The 15,627-nt window shown below is 36.2% G+C and overlaps 2 protein-coding genes across 4 annotated transcripts; one reads left to right on the top strand and one right to left on the bottom strand.

Annotated features, from left to right (window-relative positions):
- Positions 1–9,982, top strand: RhoGAP15B (RhoGAP_ARAP and RA_ARAPs domain-containing protein RhoGAP15B). Of its 3 annotated transcripts, none has more exons than XM_018502444.1 (13): positions 1–70; positions 1,786–2,583; positions 2,766–3,844; positions 4,214–4,372; positions 5,169–5,358; positions 5,943–6,081; positions 6,735–6,974; positions 7,368–7,580; positions 7,724–8,145; positions 8,329–8,568; positions 8,882–9,084; positions 9,166–9,207; positions 9,358–9,982. In XM_018502444.1, exons 2-13 carry the CDS (start codon positions 1,843–1,845, stop codon positions 9,494–9,496), a joined length of 3,807 nt encoding a protein of 1,268 aa, XP_018357946.1. In that variant the 5' UTR covers positions 1–70; positions 1,786–1,842; the 3' UTR covers positions 9,497–9,982. The 3 variants fall into 3 exon arrangements, with proteins under 3 accessions (XP_018357946.1, XP_018357944.1, XP_018357945.1); XM_018502442.1 differs by having other exon boundaries at positions 2,763–3,844; XM_018502443.1 differs by having other exon boundaries at positions 2–70; positions 1,831–2,583; positions 2,763–3,844.
- Positions 9,983–12,112: 2,130 nt separating this feature from the next.
- Positions 12,113–13,576, bottom strand: LOC108757668 (RAD51 recombinase homolog spn-A). Its single transcript, XM_018502157.1, has 2 exons — positions 13,387–13,576; positions 12,113–13,281 (listed from the first exon to the last, which is right to left on the bottom strand). The coding sequence occupies exons 1-2, from the start codon at positions 13,471–13,473 to the stop codon at positions 12,346–12,348; spliced, it is 1,023 nt and encodes a 340-aa protein (XP_018357659.1). The 5' UTR covers positions 13,474–13,576; the 3' UTR covers positions 12,113–12,345.
- Between the last annotated feature and the right edge of the window lie 2,051 nt (positions 13,577–15,627).

The raw sequence follows: 15,627 nt of genomic DNA, 5'->3' as shown, positions 1-15,627 counted from the left end.
CGGGAGCGGTGATTCGTGAAAAGGAAGAGCCGCAGGAAGGGACAACCGGTACCGTGACAGTAACGACGAGGTAGGTTTTTGACCTGTATCACTGACGAACAAATAACAGAATTATTTCCACTATGATTCTTGAAAACACTGATAGTGCACTATTCTGATAAAAGGAATATGTATGTTATTTTTGAACGCGCGATGCTACAAGGCATACATACCTAAAGAATCTTATTTTTATTCCATTGAATTAGCTTCAATTCATATAGAAAACGTTAACACAAATTTCTCGTCGGCGAAGCACGAAAACAGGTGTTTTTGATGTGAGAATAATAATTACTGACAGCATGCGCAAACTGTCGCGTTCGCTAGTTTCATTATGGAGCTCACATGATGCGTTGTTATTTACACATCAATGCAATGCTTTCTAGATGCTTCATAATGAGCTATGTATCTGAAATAGACCGACTGATATCTGACAAACATTGCCTTGCGTAATTATATATAATTTATTACCCATCCTAAAATGGCTGTAATCATAACACTTCATGACATGTAACATCAGTTATAGTTAAAAAAAAATTTGTTTGAAAAATTATCGATCTATTTTGAATCATTATGTCGTCATTAAAGCTCGTTACCTTAATCGGTTGTCCGTTGCTTTAACACTTCGTTCTTTCTATTTGAAATTCGTGCTTTCTTATCTCGAAGAAATTTAGACCTTTTAAAGATAAGTTATCGTTTGTACTATAAATCTCACGAAGAATTCGAGACACTGGTAGATTTGATGATCATGTGACCGTGAATCATGATTTTCATTGGAATAGCGCGTCCGGATACGTCACTTCTTTATTCCATGATAGATGTTCTTCATGACTACACATATTTCCGCATCTTCTTCTGCATCTTTTTCTCTCCTCTTTTCCCGAGACAGTTTTCGTAATATTTAAACGAGAGAAAAAAAGAAGTAAATAATATATATAAAACAAGATCAGCGTGAAACTCTGTATTTTAAACGTATCCAAGCAGAACACAAATTATTATGACATCAAAATGATGTCAAAATAGCAATTACAATTCATTTTAAGTGCCTTTTTGACGTTATCGCGACTTGTTGCTTTGCCCCGATACTTATATACATTTGAGTTGCTTGGAGAATCCATTTTTATGTAACGTTCCCCACACAAATGCATGCTTATGTTTGAAGTGCTACCGAAGGTGATAGGGGCAAGATGCGATAATGCTCGATGTCTGCCGCAAGAGTTAAAGTACAAATATGGAATGATAGATGTGATACTCACTCGTCGGTCAGTTGAAATACTAGCCGGAAACTATGGGCGACGGTATCGGCTTTCGGAACGATGACTCACACTGGGACAATTCATAATTTCCTTTCTGTTTGCGTCGCTCGTTTGTTTTGTCACGCGCTCAATACGGAGAAATAACAATTTGATTAAACCAGATTAAACCTGAAAACAAATAATAGGCGAGACCTGGTTGGTAGCGGCACTAGAAAAACACATTTCTCATTGAAAAAGTTCTAGAAAGCGCTTCTCTTTTACGAGAATTAGAGCTCGTGATAATAAAAGCAAAAAATGTAAAAAAAATTATAAAAATTTGAATTGTCCGCTTTCAACATTACTGTTAGCTGAACTATTGAATTATTCAATTGTTATTCTATATATTACTTTAAATACATTTAGGCACTCTGATAAATTGAAGAAAAAAAGTTTTCAACTTAAGCTTGCATTAATTCGAGCTACGAAGAATTAGAGAAACTTTTATATGTCTTAGAATTAATGGGTTAACATCAAAGAAGATCTAAAATTATCTTACTAGAGTGACATTACTATGGAAGAATCAATCTCCATGATGGAGGTGAAGCCGATACCAAAGCCGCGATCAGTCATAACTGAGAGCAGACCGATACCGGCGCCCCGAAGACTCTTGCCGATGACCACCTTGCCATCGACTCATTCCAGCAGTCCAACCAGCGAATCGAGTCAATCCGAGAAGAGCGACGATTTAAGGTCAACCAGCAGTGCCAGCGAAAATAGTCGCAGCAACCACGAGTTTTTCCGCAGCCTCAGTACGAGCTCGCGTCAATTGAAGGATGAAATCTCAGAGAAGATGACGGTAAAGGGACGTGCCGTTATTTCCAGCACGCGAAACGCCAGTATTCGGCTGGAGAAATCGGTAAAGAATTTGTTGACTAGGCGACTATCATCTTTGAATCAGGACGACGTAGTCAGTCAAGGCGGTGTCCAGAAGAAACTCAAAGATCCAGTTGAGGAGGATAGATGCGTGTCCATGCCGGCCGACAACATCTTCAGCAGCATCTCATTTTATAGTCCTTTGAGCGGCAATCTGAGGAGTGTGAAGAATGAGGAGGATCTATCCACCGGTGGCAGACACAGCCCGCCTCCTCCAGTTTATCCGCCACCCCCGCTTCCGGACGAATCTATCTACGACGAATTGCAATCCGTCACGTCGGGAAGTAGCGGCCGATACGACACACTCAGTTCTACGGTGTCCGACAAGATCGAGCGAGATTTTCCCGACTTCAATGTCCTCGGTTTCTCGCGAAATCAGGTAAAAGACCTCGCGCTCTTCACTCTCTTCATAACTCTGCAATAAAAAATATTACTATTATTATATTCTGATTTGTTATTCTCAATATTATTAGTTTTATTTTTAAGCGCTGGAATTATTGTCGCATTATATTGATAAATAAATGTGTGAATCTTATCTTTAAATCCATCTTCTTCAAGCAGGCTAGTGATTCCGATCAAAGTCTAAACTTATCTGATGTCAACGCGAGTCTATCGCTCGACAAATCTGAAACGTCTACCAAAAGGCTATCGAGATCGGATTCTTGGACTTTTTATGACACCACACCAGGCACGAAAGCTGAGAATGTCGATGAAGTGGACAGGATATCCAACGTAGAAGAGGAAAGCTTGGAGAAATCCTTTGAGAGGAAAATTTCGCCAGTAGATCGAACTTCTTGTGCGTCCTTCGAGAGCCAAGCTTCCATTCAAAATTCTCTCTATGAGAATTTATCGCCGCCGAAAGCCGATTGTCGACAAGAACCGACGAGTCCTTCGGACACCAGAGTGCAAAGCAGCAAGTCCGTACTTTTTGAGTTCGATCCATTCGCGAAGACTTCCGAAGACGAAAACATTTATAGCAATTACGAGAACAACGATTTGATGTTGCTTGAAACTTTGTTGGCTACCAACGATTTGCCTAGTAGTACCGATAGTACGTTGGAATTTCGCGAGAGCGCCGAAGAGGAGCAAGAGGACGAAGAATTGATGCATTCTGGTATCACACCTCCGGAGCCACCCAAGAGATTTGACTCCCTTCCCAAAAACGAGTATGACGTGGCAGAAGGTGTGGAACAACCCGACAAGGTCCAAGCTTCGAGCAAAAATCCGCCTCTCTTGCCAAAGCTGGCGCATTTGGTGACCAAAAAGCAGCCGGCTGTTCCTCCCAGGAAGCCTTCTATGAAGGGCCCTCCGCTTCCTCAACCAAATGCGAGTATGACTGTGACAACAACGACACTTGCCAATAATGACGAGGAGAATGTTACCAATCCTTCTTCGGCGACGCCGAGGCTCGCCGAGGACAACCGCAAAGTGAGCGTGATACAAAAATTAAAGAAACTGCGACAGGAGTCCACGGTGCACGCCATCAAGCCTAATGTGATCAGTTTTGTTAAGAGTGGTAGTAAACTGTTAGCCAGGACTCGCGAACATATCGGTGAGTCCGGTTCGAGGTCACTGCGAATGGAGAGGCCGAAGGTGAACGTTCCGCACAATCCGGTCACACATAGGGGAATAGTATACAGGTAAGAAGTAATATGAACTTGTGCAAAAAATATATTTCATATGGAGCCTCCGAAATTTTTTTTACAAAGCTGACAAATCGAACGATAAAATAATTGCCTAATTTAATTGTTTCTAATAATTCAATGAAAATTTCTTGATTTAAAAAATTATGCATTAAAAATTATCATTAAACATTTTTTAGAAATTCTTAAAAGAAAGTAAAAATTTTTATAAAATAAAGATTATTAGAAGAAAAAGATTTCAATGATTCCGTTTAGTAATTGATTGCGATTAACTTTGACGTTTAAATAATCGCTCGTTTAAACTGAGCGACCGCATTGATTGGAGTATTAATTAGAAATAATAAATATCGTTATTTTCCTGTGGAGGACTGGAATGGGTATCGAGAGGGCCAAGGACCTCGTGCCGAGAGCAGCAGTGTTGCTCGATCGGAAATTATCGTTCTACGCTGACAAGAGCATGTCTACGCTGAAAGAGGTCGTGGAATTAGAGACAGTACACAGTATTCATCTGCTTCAGGATGTTAAGTGAGTCTGATATTTTACTACGTAAACACAATGTTGTATAATATGATTGTTCATGACTTTAAATATTTCTTTACATCCAGCTAGCTACTACAAAATTCGCTTTTATTCAATTTATTATTAAAAATTAACTTTATCCAATTTATTTAGGATAAAATTATTTATCAATAGTGAATCTATTTATATTGTACAAAATAATTCAAATATCTTATGTTTTTTTCGGCTATAAATTAAAAAATACAATTTCAAGTCAAATTCACTAGTTTATCATTATTGTTTGAATAATAAAGTGACTCACTCGTTTGGCACATATTTACGAAGCAACTCCAAATGTTAATGCCATGCAGACGTTCCCCCAGGCTTATAATACTTTCTCTCTCTCTCACTCTACAAGAGAGGCTTCAAGGTCTTCTTTGTTAAACGAGAAGAAAAAGATTTCACGAAAGAGAATCGTTTCTCTAAAACGTTTCAAACATAATCTGAGAGACAATTAAATTATTTATTATAATTTAAATATTATAAATATATATGTGTATCGCAGTTAGATACTATATTATACATATAAACGCAATGAGAAATTCTTTTACCAACCTTTTCCTGAGAAATTTAACTTCCAATGCAATAGCATGATCCTAAATGCGCAGTTTTCTTCGCTTCATATGTCAATGCGTGTAATCTGTATTTAACTCTACGTATCTTTACTTCCCTTTGACTCATCATACGATTGGCACATCAGATGTAGCTAACTCGTCAGCTGGTCATCGTGATTACTTGATGAAGATAATTACAAAATGTGCAGAACCATGGACAGCGAGACAGTGCATTGCATAGCGATTAGTGGCGCGGGCAGACCGAGTGTGCACATTTTCTATGCGAAAGGTATTGCCGAGAGACGAATTTGGGCTCAGAGAATCCTAGAAGCGAGTACACCGATCTTTCCCACAAAGTATACCGCTGAATTCACTAGAGCAGGTTGGGCTTACTTAAAGGTATATATACATAAAAAAGTAATATAATAAAATCAATGTCTTTGAACACAAAAACAAATTAATAAAAATGAATAAAAATAGTGTACAAAAAGTTCTATGTGTAATTAATCACTAAGAATTGTCCACTTTCGTATTTTTTTATTACTTCCTACTATATCTTATATTAATCTATTATAATAAATTTGCAAGCCTACGTCAGTCGTATTTTAAGGTACGTTGAATTGATATATACTTGATATATTTTTTTCGTTAATGTAGGTATTAACATTCTTTTTAACTCTGTGTAATTAAGAAATTATTTAAAATAGAATTATTTCGACATTAAAGTTTGGAAATTTACTTGAATATACCATTATTATATGATATACCACAAATTCTCAATGTTTACTGTTAAAAATGTTCGTGCTTGCGAAAGCGGAAACCTATATGCTTTGACATGCAAATTCCTCTTCTACAGTTTTGCGCACGTTCTGAATATTTCGAATTCCATTGTCACAGTATATTGCTAAATTCCTTTTGACTGAATTTAAAAATATGAAACATATTTTCTTTTCGATTATAATGTATCCTTTGTATCCCTTTAGGAAGGTGTAACAGGTACCTGGTTCCCAGCTTGGCTTCTCTTGCAACAAAGAATACTGATTTACACGAAAACCTTGGAGTCTGCTGTGAATTATGCTGTGAACTTTGAACACGTAGATCTACGGAAAGCACGTTGCATTGGTAAGTTTATTGTTAAGCTAAAAATTTGAAATTTTGTAATTCAATCTATTATATAAATATAAGATTATAAAGTCTCTCACAAATATAAGATACTCTGTGTAACATAAAAATATGATGTAAAATAGATGAAATATATAAGGAAAAAAATTTAACTCTTATTTTAATAAATTAATATTACATTGTTAAATCAATTTATTCTCGTTGTATCTTTCTCAGTATTCGTTCATGTGTGATCAATATCAATTGACTTGCCTTAGCCTTAATTTTTTTCAACTCATTGTTGAAATTATCGTGACCCACTTAATGTTACAGTTGAAATGTGAAAAATGTGACCTAATTGCGGTAATAAATGAATTCGGTTATCTTATCGGTGGCTCAACGCGATACGAACCCGTTCGATTAAAAATGCAATGCATCTTACAATTAGTCATTCTAACAGTCATATACATATTATATACACATGTGTCCCGATCACGAATGCTATTAATCATTACATCGATATTATAATATTACATTGATATTAATCAATTATTTAAAAACATTTTTTGTAAAGAGATAAAGAATTCTTGTTCAAATTTAATTCCCGCGAAATAAGATTCTATTATTATTGTCGTGCTACTGTTTATTGAAATTATAATATTGTGACATTGCAGTATTGCGAGATCAAGAAGGGCCAATTGCTGCGTGCGGGACTGTTCCAGTAGTCGTTGTAGATGCTGGGGGTAGTGGCGCTTTGCATATTGCCACGTCGGGAACCCACGAGTCGACCGCGTGGCGACATGCGCTTTATCAAGCAGCTACGAACTGCGGCCCTGCTTTAGACCAACAACAGATTACGCAGGACAATGTGCCTGTCATCTTGGACAAATGCGTCAACTTTATCTATGCCCATGGTGATTAATTAGTCATTATTTTATATTGTTAAACGAAGATAATTTTATGGAAATATACGTGTGTCCGATAATATCCCGTAACTGATGATAGTTTCTCCATTTTTAAGATTGATCTTTCCAAAAACGATAAAAAAGAAAATTTTCAACTCTTATTCTCTTTTATAGGATCATTATCTCTTTCTTATAACATCAATCACAGAATATTCTATATAACGTACCACAATGACATTTAAATTCGCGTTATCGCTATCATTAGAATTAATGATAGCAATAAAACATTTCCTGTATGATAATTAAATTTCGCTAGAGACTGTTGGTTGCATTAAATATGTTTGTAAACGATATTGCATTGTTGAAATTCCACTGAATGCCTTACAAAATCTTATCTTTCAGGTATGATGACGGAGGGTATTTATCGTCGTAGTGGATCAAGCAGTGCCGTCGTAAAATTATTAGAGGCTTTCAGACGAGATGCATGGGCAACACAAATAACACGGAACGTTTATTCGGAACACGACGTCGCCACGGTTCTTAGAAGATTTCTTAGGGATTTACCGGAATCATTGTTTCCTCCTAATATACATGACCGACTCTGCCTCGCCTCAGGTAATAGACGTGAGCCGTTCAAAATTGACTTAAACGACAAAATAGATGCGGGAAAAATTTCTAGGATATTAAATGACTAATTATAATTTTGAAAAAATTAACGTTAATGCAAAAAATATAAAAAGCTATTCCCCTTTTTATAGAATCGACTAGCGAAGAAAATAGAGTAGCGACTTATCGAAAATTATTGTCCACTCTAAATCCCATAACATCGGCGACGCTTCGTCGGATCCTGGCGCACCTTCACGGCCTCAGTCAGCAGAGTGCCAGAAATTTGATGACTGTCGAAAATCTTTCGGCAGTTTGGGGCCCAACTTTGATGCATGCCGGCGAGAATAGCGCCGAGGAATGGAACCGGACGGAGATCAAGGTCATCGGTGATCTCATCAAACTATATCCGAAACTTTACCAATTGTCGTCGGCTGATTTGGCCAAGGAAGCGAAGATGCTGGAGATTCTGGAAAAACATCATGTGTCCAATAATGGACTACGAGGTGCACCCTCAGGAGATCTCAAGATCTGGATATACATCCTTTCGCCGAATGGGGAGTGTGTAAACGTCACAGTAAGGATTTTTTTTCTAATTTTGGCATCGATGAATAATCTGCATTGCGCAATGTCATTTGTAGATTAAAATCGAAAACTACCATTATATACTATACAATTTGTTTAAATTCTTACTAATGATTAAAATGTAGCTATAAATATAATTTTTCATTTATTTATTTTTAAATAATTGATTAATTAGATCGGACCTCAGAAGACTGCATTCGATGTGTGTCGAGAACTCGCTGAAAAAACCAACTTACCGTCTCACGAGCTGTGTTTAGAGGAATATACTCTGTCCGGCGCGCTGGAGCGACCGTTGCATCATAACGAACGTGTCTTGGAAGCAGTGGCGAGATGGGGATATTGGGACTCGGATGATAGAAAGGATAATATCCTCATCCTCAGAAAAGATCAATTATATAAGGACATCGTGCCTCTGGTACACATTAAAAACGAAACAGATAAAATTCGCTAAAACAGATCAAAGTTCTTGATGATCGCAGTGAAATTGCTATTAGGCACATATGCAAAGATTATCTTATGAATTCCCATGATCTAAATTTATAATAACAAAACGAGTTCAAGGCTGTACAAAGCGTGCGCAAGCTTCTATACGGATCAAATTGCGTGATTACAGAGGTGAAGAGAAAGACGCGTCCCGCATGCGCTGCGAAAACAGGATATGATTTAATTGAAATTAATTATGTTTCTTCTCCCTCTCTCTGTCTCACTTTCTGTTCCTCTCTGTGTAGGTAAAGCCGCCTATGACGATCTCGGGCGAACTTAAATTTGCGGACATCAAGACAAAGAACCTGAAAACTTACCTCTTCGAATTCAGCCAGGCGAAGCTCTTTTGTTATAAGGATAAGGTGTGCTCCGTGAAACTTCATGAGTGGAAGATAGAAGACATCATTTGGTACTTGGGACATGAGCCTAAACGCAATCCACAGATGGGGTAAATATATGGCATAAAATTATACATTACGATTTTAATAAAGTTTTTGAAAAATACTTACTAGATGTGCTTTCTTCACAGCTGGTCCATCACGTTTATCACAAAAAACAAAAAGCCAACGAGGTAAAAATACTATCTACTAATTCTATCAATAGATGTAATAATAAATTTGTCATTATTACATAAACAAATATTTGTCATTTGCATTATTATTTAATATCTATAAATGTTTAATTATTTCCTTGGTAGAATAACGTTCAATTATTTTTTCAGATGTAAGGACAGTCCATATTTCGGGAATATTTTGGCGGGAACGTCCAAAGACGAGCAGTATAAATGGTTAGCGGCTATGCTTTTCGGAGAATACCAATTGAATCTCCGGGCTTCCGCAGTGAATCTTATGGATCCATGACCGATTAAAGCCGATTGAATTATAAGCCATTTAGTGCCTCCAAAGTGATCGATAAGTGATACTTTCTTCTATTAAATCGCGATTCTGAACAAATATGTGTACATTATAGTGTCGATTAAAAGAACTGATTAGCTTAATATTTTATAGTTTACAATTTTATAGATTTTTTTAGTATATAGTATACACACACATTAAAAGTCTGATCTCGTCTAACAAACGCTTATGTAAATTGAATTATCCTGTTACGAACCTGTCGATTAGTATGGCCAATAGAAATGTCAGTTACGATTGCGAATCAATGATGCTGTGAAAATCTATAATTAATCAACAGGGATGTTAATTATCATATATGAGACGAATTATAGAATAACATGCCATTTTTAGAAAAATAAAATTAACGAGACATATGAAATAGGCGATATTTTCGAATCTATTTTTAATATAATATGTACACACGCGCGCGCGCGCGTATTTATGTATGTACATACACACATATGTGCTCAATAATGTAATTCGATATATTTATCTTTTTACAATATTTTAGACAATTTAGACCATTATTTTACTGTACACTTATAATCAATTATATTTAGTTTTGAACATAATCTTTCGTGTAAAGATAAATGAAATGCCAAAACAAAATATAAAAAAAAATTTGTATTCAAATTGTAATAACATTTAGAAAATTTTATTTTATTAGAAAATATACTTTTTCAGAAAATGTACATTTTATATTAATTATGTCGCGCATTAGTGTATGTGTGTTTGTGTGGAGAATGATGATGAATGTAATGGTGACAGATTAGATAATATATTAGAAAAAATATCTGGATTGCTTAAATCAGCAATACGGCAATTGCTTTTCTAATCTCCCTCTTTAATTTTCTTTTATTCCCTTCCGAACATAGATTTTATAGTTCTAATCCTATTCATTTTCATTGAAATGCTCGTCCATATTTCATGTTTTAAATGACATACGTAGAAGCTTTAGATTCTTCTTCAGCACTATCTCGTTCTCCTTATTTTCTTTCATGTCTCTTGATTTTTTATTTCCTGATTTTGCCTTTCTTTTACTGCGTTCCTTCTTTTCTAAAATCTTTTCAATCTATGAAATAATAATACTAATTATATATAATTAGCATAATAAAAATGCAGTGATATTTAATAATAAAATTGCTATATTAAGATGGAATCACTCGATTTCTTGAATGATAAGCATGCATGCATGCATGCACACATGCATGCCGTTTTCCTTGCTTTGATGCATACAGTCCGACGTTTGACAAATAATTATGAAATTAGCAATTGTTTCTTTTGTTTGGTGTATGCAAGGAAATAAGCTATGAAGTAATCCATAATAAATATAACAGCCCTTCTACAATAAGCCGCAAGTCAAAAGTTCTAAACGATCTTAAGTCATAATCGGTGAAATTGGCCAATAGCCAACTTGAACGACTTGGTTAAGACTGGTTAAGACTTCTGACGTTTTGACTTGCGACTTATTGTAAAAGGCCTATAAAAATCATGTATATGCAGCATGCAGCGCTAAATACATGAACAAATTCTAGCATACATTAGAGCAGGCATCAAGAGACACGGTATGACTCATCGAGAATCGCTCTCGAAAGTTATGAGGAGTACCTATATGCAAATTCTTACTTTGGTCCGTATTCATGGTCAGACCTTATATTTAAGACTTCCTTAAATTTATCTTTAGATGCTCATTAACCGATAAAATAATTCGTAGAGCGTCTGATCTCAACTTTTTAAGAAAAATAACAAGAGAAACATTAACAAAAATATACTGTAGGTGTATTTTTTTTCATATAATATACATATCTTTTAATTAACTTTATAATTAACTTCGACTGCTCAGAATTCATTGTTCTTTTCTAAATTCTTGAATTATACCCAGACTTCGTGAAAGTTTCGGAGTTTTCTATGCATTCGTTAAATAAGTGTGAAATTCAAAATCATTCGAACTTCACTTCACGCAATTGTAACGGTATTTTTCGACTCGAAGAAATACGGGAACAGCTTATGATAGCTCGAATAAGGTGAAAATAGCAGATTTGACGTACAAATATTATGAATTATTATACAAGTATAAACCATTGTAGATTTCACTGAAAATTTTGCGAAAAAGCAACAGCGATCGCGGAGATCATGAAAGTTGGCAAATCTTCGAATTATCGAGAAATGATGTGAAAGAGGTACGAATAGTACGAGTACCAACCATATGATCTCAATGATTGCCAATCGATAATCAATGTTACTGTTAATAGCATCCAAAATTAAATGTCTAAAAATTAAAATCGTCAGAATTAAATTGGAATTTAAATAGTTAAGATATACTATAAACAAAAATATTTTGAAAAATATACTATTTATATTTATTCTTTAAAAGCTTAATTAATAAAATATTTTTAATCCTTTTGCACAAATTATATAATAAAAGAGAACCATCCCGTTTTAGAAAAGTACATTATTGTCTAATATTTATTAAAGCCTTGAAATATAATATTATATAAAGTTTTGTAAGAAAGTAAAAAATATATTAGGAGGATATTTAAAAAAGTATACTGTACATATGATCTACTCCTTAACTAACTTAACAATTAACTTCGATTGCGTAGAATTTATTGTCTTTTTTAAACTATTCAATTATTTTAAGATATGTAAATTAACATTATCCAACTTGAGAGAAACATTTATCCCTTTGTTTAACTTCACTTTAACAAAGATAAGTTGATATCCAATGCTGAGATACATTTGTCGATTTTCTTAAAAATAAATCACTGTGTAATAATTTATTATATTCATTTTTATTCTAACTCTTCCGTTTAAACTTATTCTTTTACATCGCCTATGCCATCCAGATTTATGGCAAATGTTGCCTCACTCTCTGGTAGACACGGTGAATCATATACCTTGCATATTCTAGTTTCTCCTCTGCCTTTACGCAAGTACAATCTCGTTGTACTTGAATGTGCTAAAATGTGACCACCAATCGGTTTTTTCTGATCACCGCCGAACATACTAGCGGCGCCGTCGACTTGTGCAACCACCTGATTCGTTATAACCACAGCTATTCCATGTTCATCTGCCAGTCGCAGCAGCATTCTAAGGAATTTCCCTAAATGGACTTGTCTAGCTGATAATTCACCCCTGCCGGTGTAATCGGTTCTATATAAACCAGTCGCACTGTCGACTATCAACAGGGCGTATCTTGCCTCTGTCATCATGGCACTGGCTAGAGGCAACAACTTAGTCTGGTGATCAGTGTTGAACGCTCTTGCACAAGCGACATTATCGAGAACTGATTGTCCATTAATCTTGTACTTTTGTGCCACTGCTAGTAATCTTTCTGGTCTAAAAGCGTTCTCTGTATCTATGTAAAGACATTTGCCCTCTGCGCCACCCATGCTGATGGGTAACTGACAGTTCACAGCGAGAGTGTGACACAGCTGAGACTTTCCTGATCTAAACTCTCCAAACAACTCTGTGATAGAGCCAGTTTCTATTCCTCCACCTAATAGCTTGTCCAATTCCTTGGAACCTGTGGTGATATAGACGATATTCGCCCGTATTTGATGTATCTCTGTGGCGCTCTTAAAGCCCATCATGACCATCTTGGAGGCCTCCTGCTGCAACTTATCTGCTTTGGCTTCACTGATGCCCTTGATCTCCAAGAGATCCTTCTTGGTTGCGTGGGCCACTGACTCGACGGTATGGTAACCGGCTTCTTGGAGCTTCTTAATATCTCCAGCTGTGATGCCATTTTTCTGCGTGACAAGTAACAAAGCACAAGACAAACATGACGAACGTGTTCGAACGTGTACGGACATGAAAAGACAGTCCTGACGGTAGATTCGTACGGCATGACTTACCTCTAATGCTTTAACCAGTTTTGCCGGAGTAAAATCATCCAAATCCTCATCCACATTGAGACTCACTGTTGATGCGGTCGCTTCCATTGCGATTGATTGCAAAGATGATGTTGATCACCTTATTTGAGGTTAACGTCGTTACTTCAAATTTGAACGTGCTCTTGCGCCAAAACACGTCAAAACATCACGTGTAAAGGCTATCGCACATGAAATGCATAACAGAGCATAAGCATAACGTAAGGCCGTTAAACCAATGAGCACCTTATGTAAATCAATATGGCGACATTATGCTAGATGCTCATTGGTCCAGCAGTCTTATGTTATGCTTATGCTCTGTTATGCATTTCATGTGCGATACCCTTAAGGCCTGTTTTCATTTCTGAACTTTTGCACCAGGGGTCGATTCTCCATCTTCAAACAAGGTGAAAATTACAAAAGTGAGCAAATTTACTAGGTGTTGACCAATGAAATTATCAGTATTCTAGTAAATTCACTCGCTTTTGTAATTTTTACCTCGTTTCAAGATACAGAATCGATCCCCAGTTTATCTTTCTTCCTCTTCTTTCCTCTTGGAGAGAAAAGGAAGAAAGATGAATTAATGCAAAAGTTCAACAAAAAGAACAGGGCATCATTAGGCCTGTTCTTTTTGGCTGAACTTTTGCACCAGTTCATCTTTCTTCCTCTTCTTTCCTGCTAGAGAGAAAAGGAAAAAAGATGAACTGGTGCAAAGGTTCAGCCAAAAAGAACACGCCTAATGGCCTAGTTTACACCGACGGTTCGATCCGGGTCAGAATGCAAACCAACTGCAGTCGAGCATTCCCCTGTTACAGTCGAATGACAAGGGAATGCTCGACTGCAATTGGTTGGTTCTTATATTCCGACTCGAATCGAACCCTCGGTGTAAACTAGGCCTATTATGAAACTTTTTTCCTAGGATAAAAAGTGAAAAATTTCTCCATTAACTTCAATGGTTAAAATTTTGGGAAGGCTCCGATTGCACACATTGATCGCGTTCAGCAGACTCAACTGTTGTGGAGCGAATCCGTGAGCGCTCGCTGCTATTGGATGATCTAGAAGAATACCAATAGCAGCGAGTGCTCACGGATCTGCTCCACAACAGTTGAGTCTGCTGAACGTGACCATTGCATGTTGTACACATGCGTCGCTAATTGGCTAATTTAAAAATAAAATATTCTCATTGGTAAAGCAGTGAAAAATTACTAAGCACCAGCTGATATGAGTGGTGTGTGCAATCGGGATTGTAGACAAACGGGATCCTCCCAAAATTTTCACTTTTCACTTTCCATCCTAGGAATCAAGTTTAACCTACATCAACGAGAGAATCTACAGAGACATCATTTTGACGAAAACTGTACCTCCTAATACGAGCAGTAATCGCTCTCCGCTTTTCGTGGAATTCTTTTTCTTAAATGTTTCAGGTGTCAAAGACGGGGAAGGTAGAATTTATTGTAATAATATAACGTACGCTGTATAATTTGCTCCGAAGGAAATTAACCCTTTAAATAGTAAGAAAGACTTACAAAGGGTATCTGACTTGTTATTTCAGCAATGGGGGGTAAATGTTAGGTAAATGTTAGGAAAAAAAAAAAAAACTGTTAGGAAAATTTCCTAACATTTACCTAACATTTTCCTAACATTTTTCTAACATTTTCCTAACATTTTCCTAACATTTACCTATTATTTTCCTAACATTTTCCTAACATTTACCTAACACTTACCTAACATTTTCCTAACATTTACCTAACATTTACCTAATATTTTCCTAACATTCTTGTTCAATATATCGGTACCGTTATTACACGATACACGAAAACTTTCGGTATCGATAAAATACGGCACATAAAAATTATCTTTTTTTATTATAACTTCGTTAATATTGTATACATAGGCCGGTATTCATAGTCAGATCTTATATTCAAGACCGTCTTAAGTACGGTCTTAAGAAGTCATGAACCAATCAGAGGGCTGCATTAGTGTCTTATGGCATTACTTAGGCTGCTTTCCTTTTAGGAGACACAGTCGACACAAATCGACACAAGTGTCGTTCTATCTTTGTCACTCTCTGAATATCAAGAAGGATAGAACGACATTTGTGTCGACTTGTGTCGATTTGTGTCATCAAATGGAAAGCAGCCTTAAATAAGAATTGACTATGGCCGGTATTCATAGTCAGATCTTATATTCAAGACCGTCTTAAGTACAGTCTTAAGAAGTCATAAA

Source organism: Trachymyrmex cornetzi, unplaced genomic scaffold, assembly GCF_001594075.2.
Source record: "Trachymyrmex cornetzi isolate Tcor2-1 unplaced genomic scaffold, Tcor1.1 scaffold147, whole genome shotgun sequence".
NCBI classification, from domain to species: Eukaryota; Metazoa; Arthropoda; class Insecta; order Hymenoptera; family Formicidae; genus Trachymyrmex; species Trachymyrmex cornetzi.
The sequence above is the reverse complement of the archived record's forward strand: the minus strand, read 5'-3'. Positions and strand labels throughout refer to the sequence as shown.

What these genes read in the sequence shown, in the direction of transcription:
- LOC108757668 (XM_018502157.1), bottom strand. Translation starts at nt 13,473, where the DNA reads ATGGAAGCGACCGCATCAACAGTGAGTCTCAATGTGGATGAGGATTTG. An exon ending in AACTGGTTAAAGCATTAGAG is followed by an intron (nt 13,282 to 13,386) that starts GTAAGTCATGCC and finishes CTTGTCACGCAG; the next exon opens with AAAAATGGCATCACAGCTGG.
- RhoGAP15B (XM_018502442.1), top strand. Translation starts at nt 1,843, where the DNA reads ATGGAAGAATCAATCTCCATGATGGAGGTGAAGCCGATACCAAAGCCG. An exon ending in ACGGAAAGCACGTTGCATTG is followed by an intron (nt 6,082 to 6,734) that starts GTAAGTTTATTG and finishes GTGACATTGCAG; the next exon opens with TATTGCGAGATCAAGAAGGG. An exon ending in AAACGCAATCCACAGATGGG is followed by an intron (nt 9,085 to 9,165) that starts GTAAATATATGG and finishes CTTTCTTCACAG; the next exon opens with CTGGTCCATCACGTTTATCA.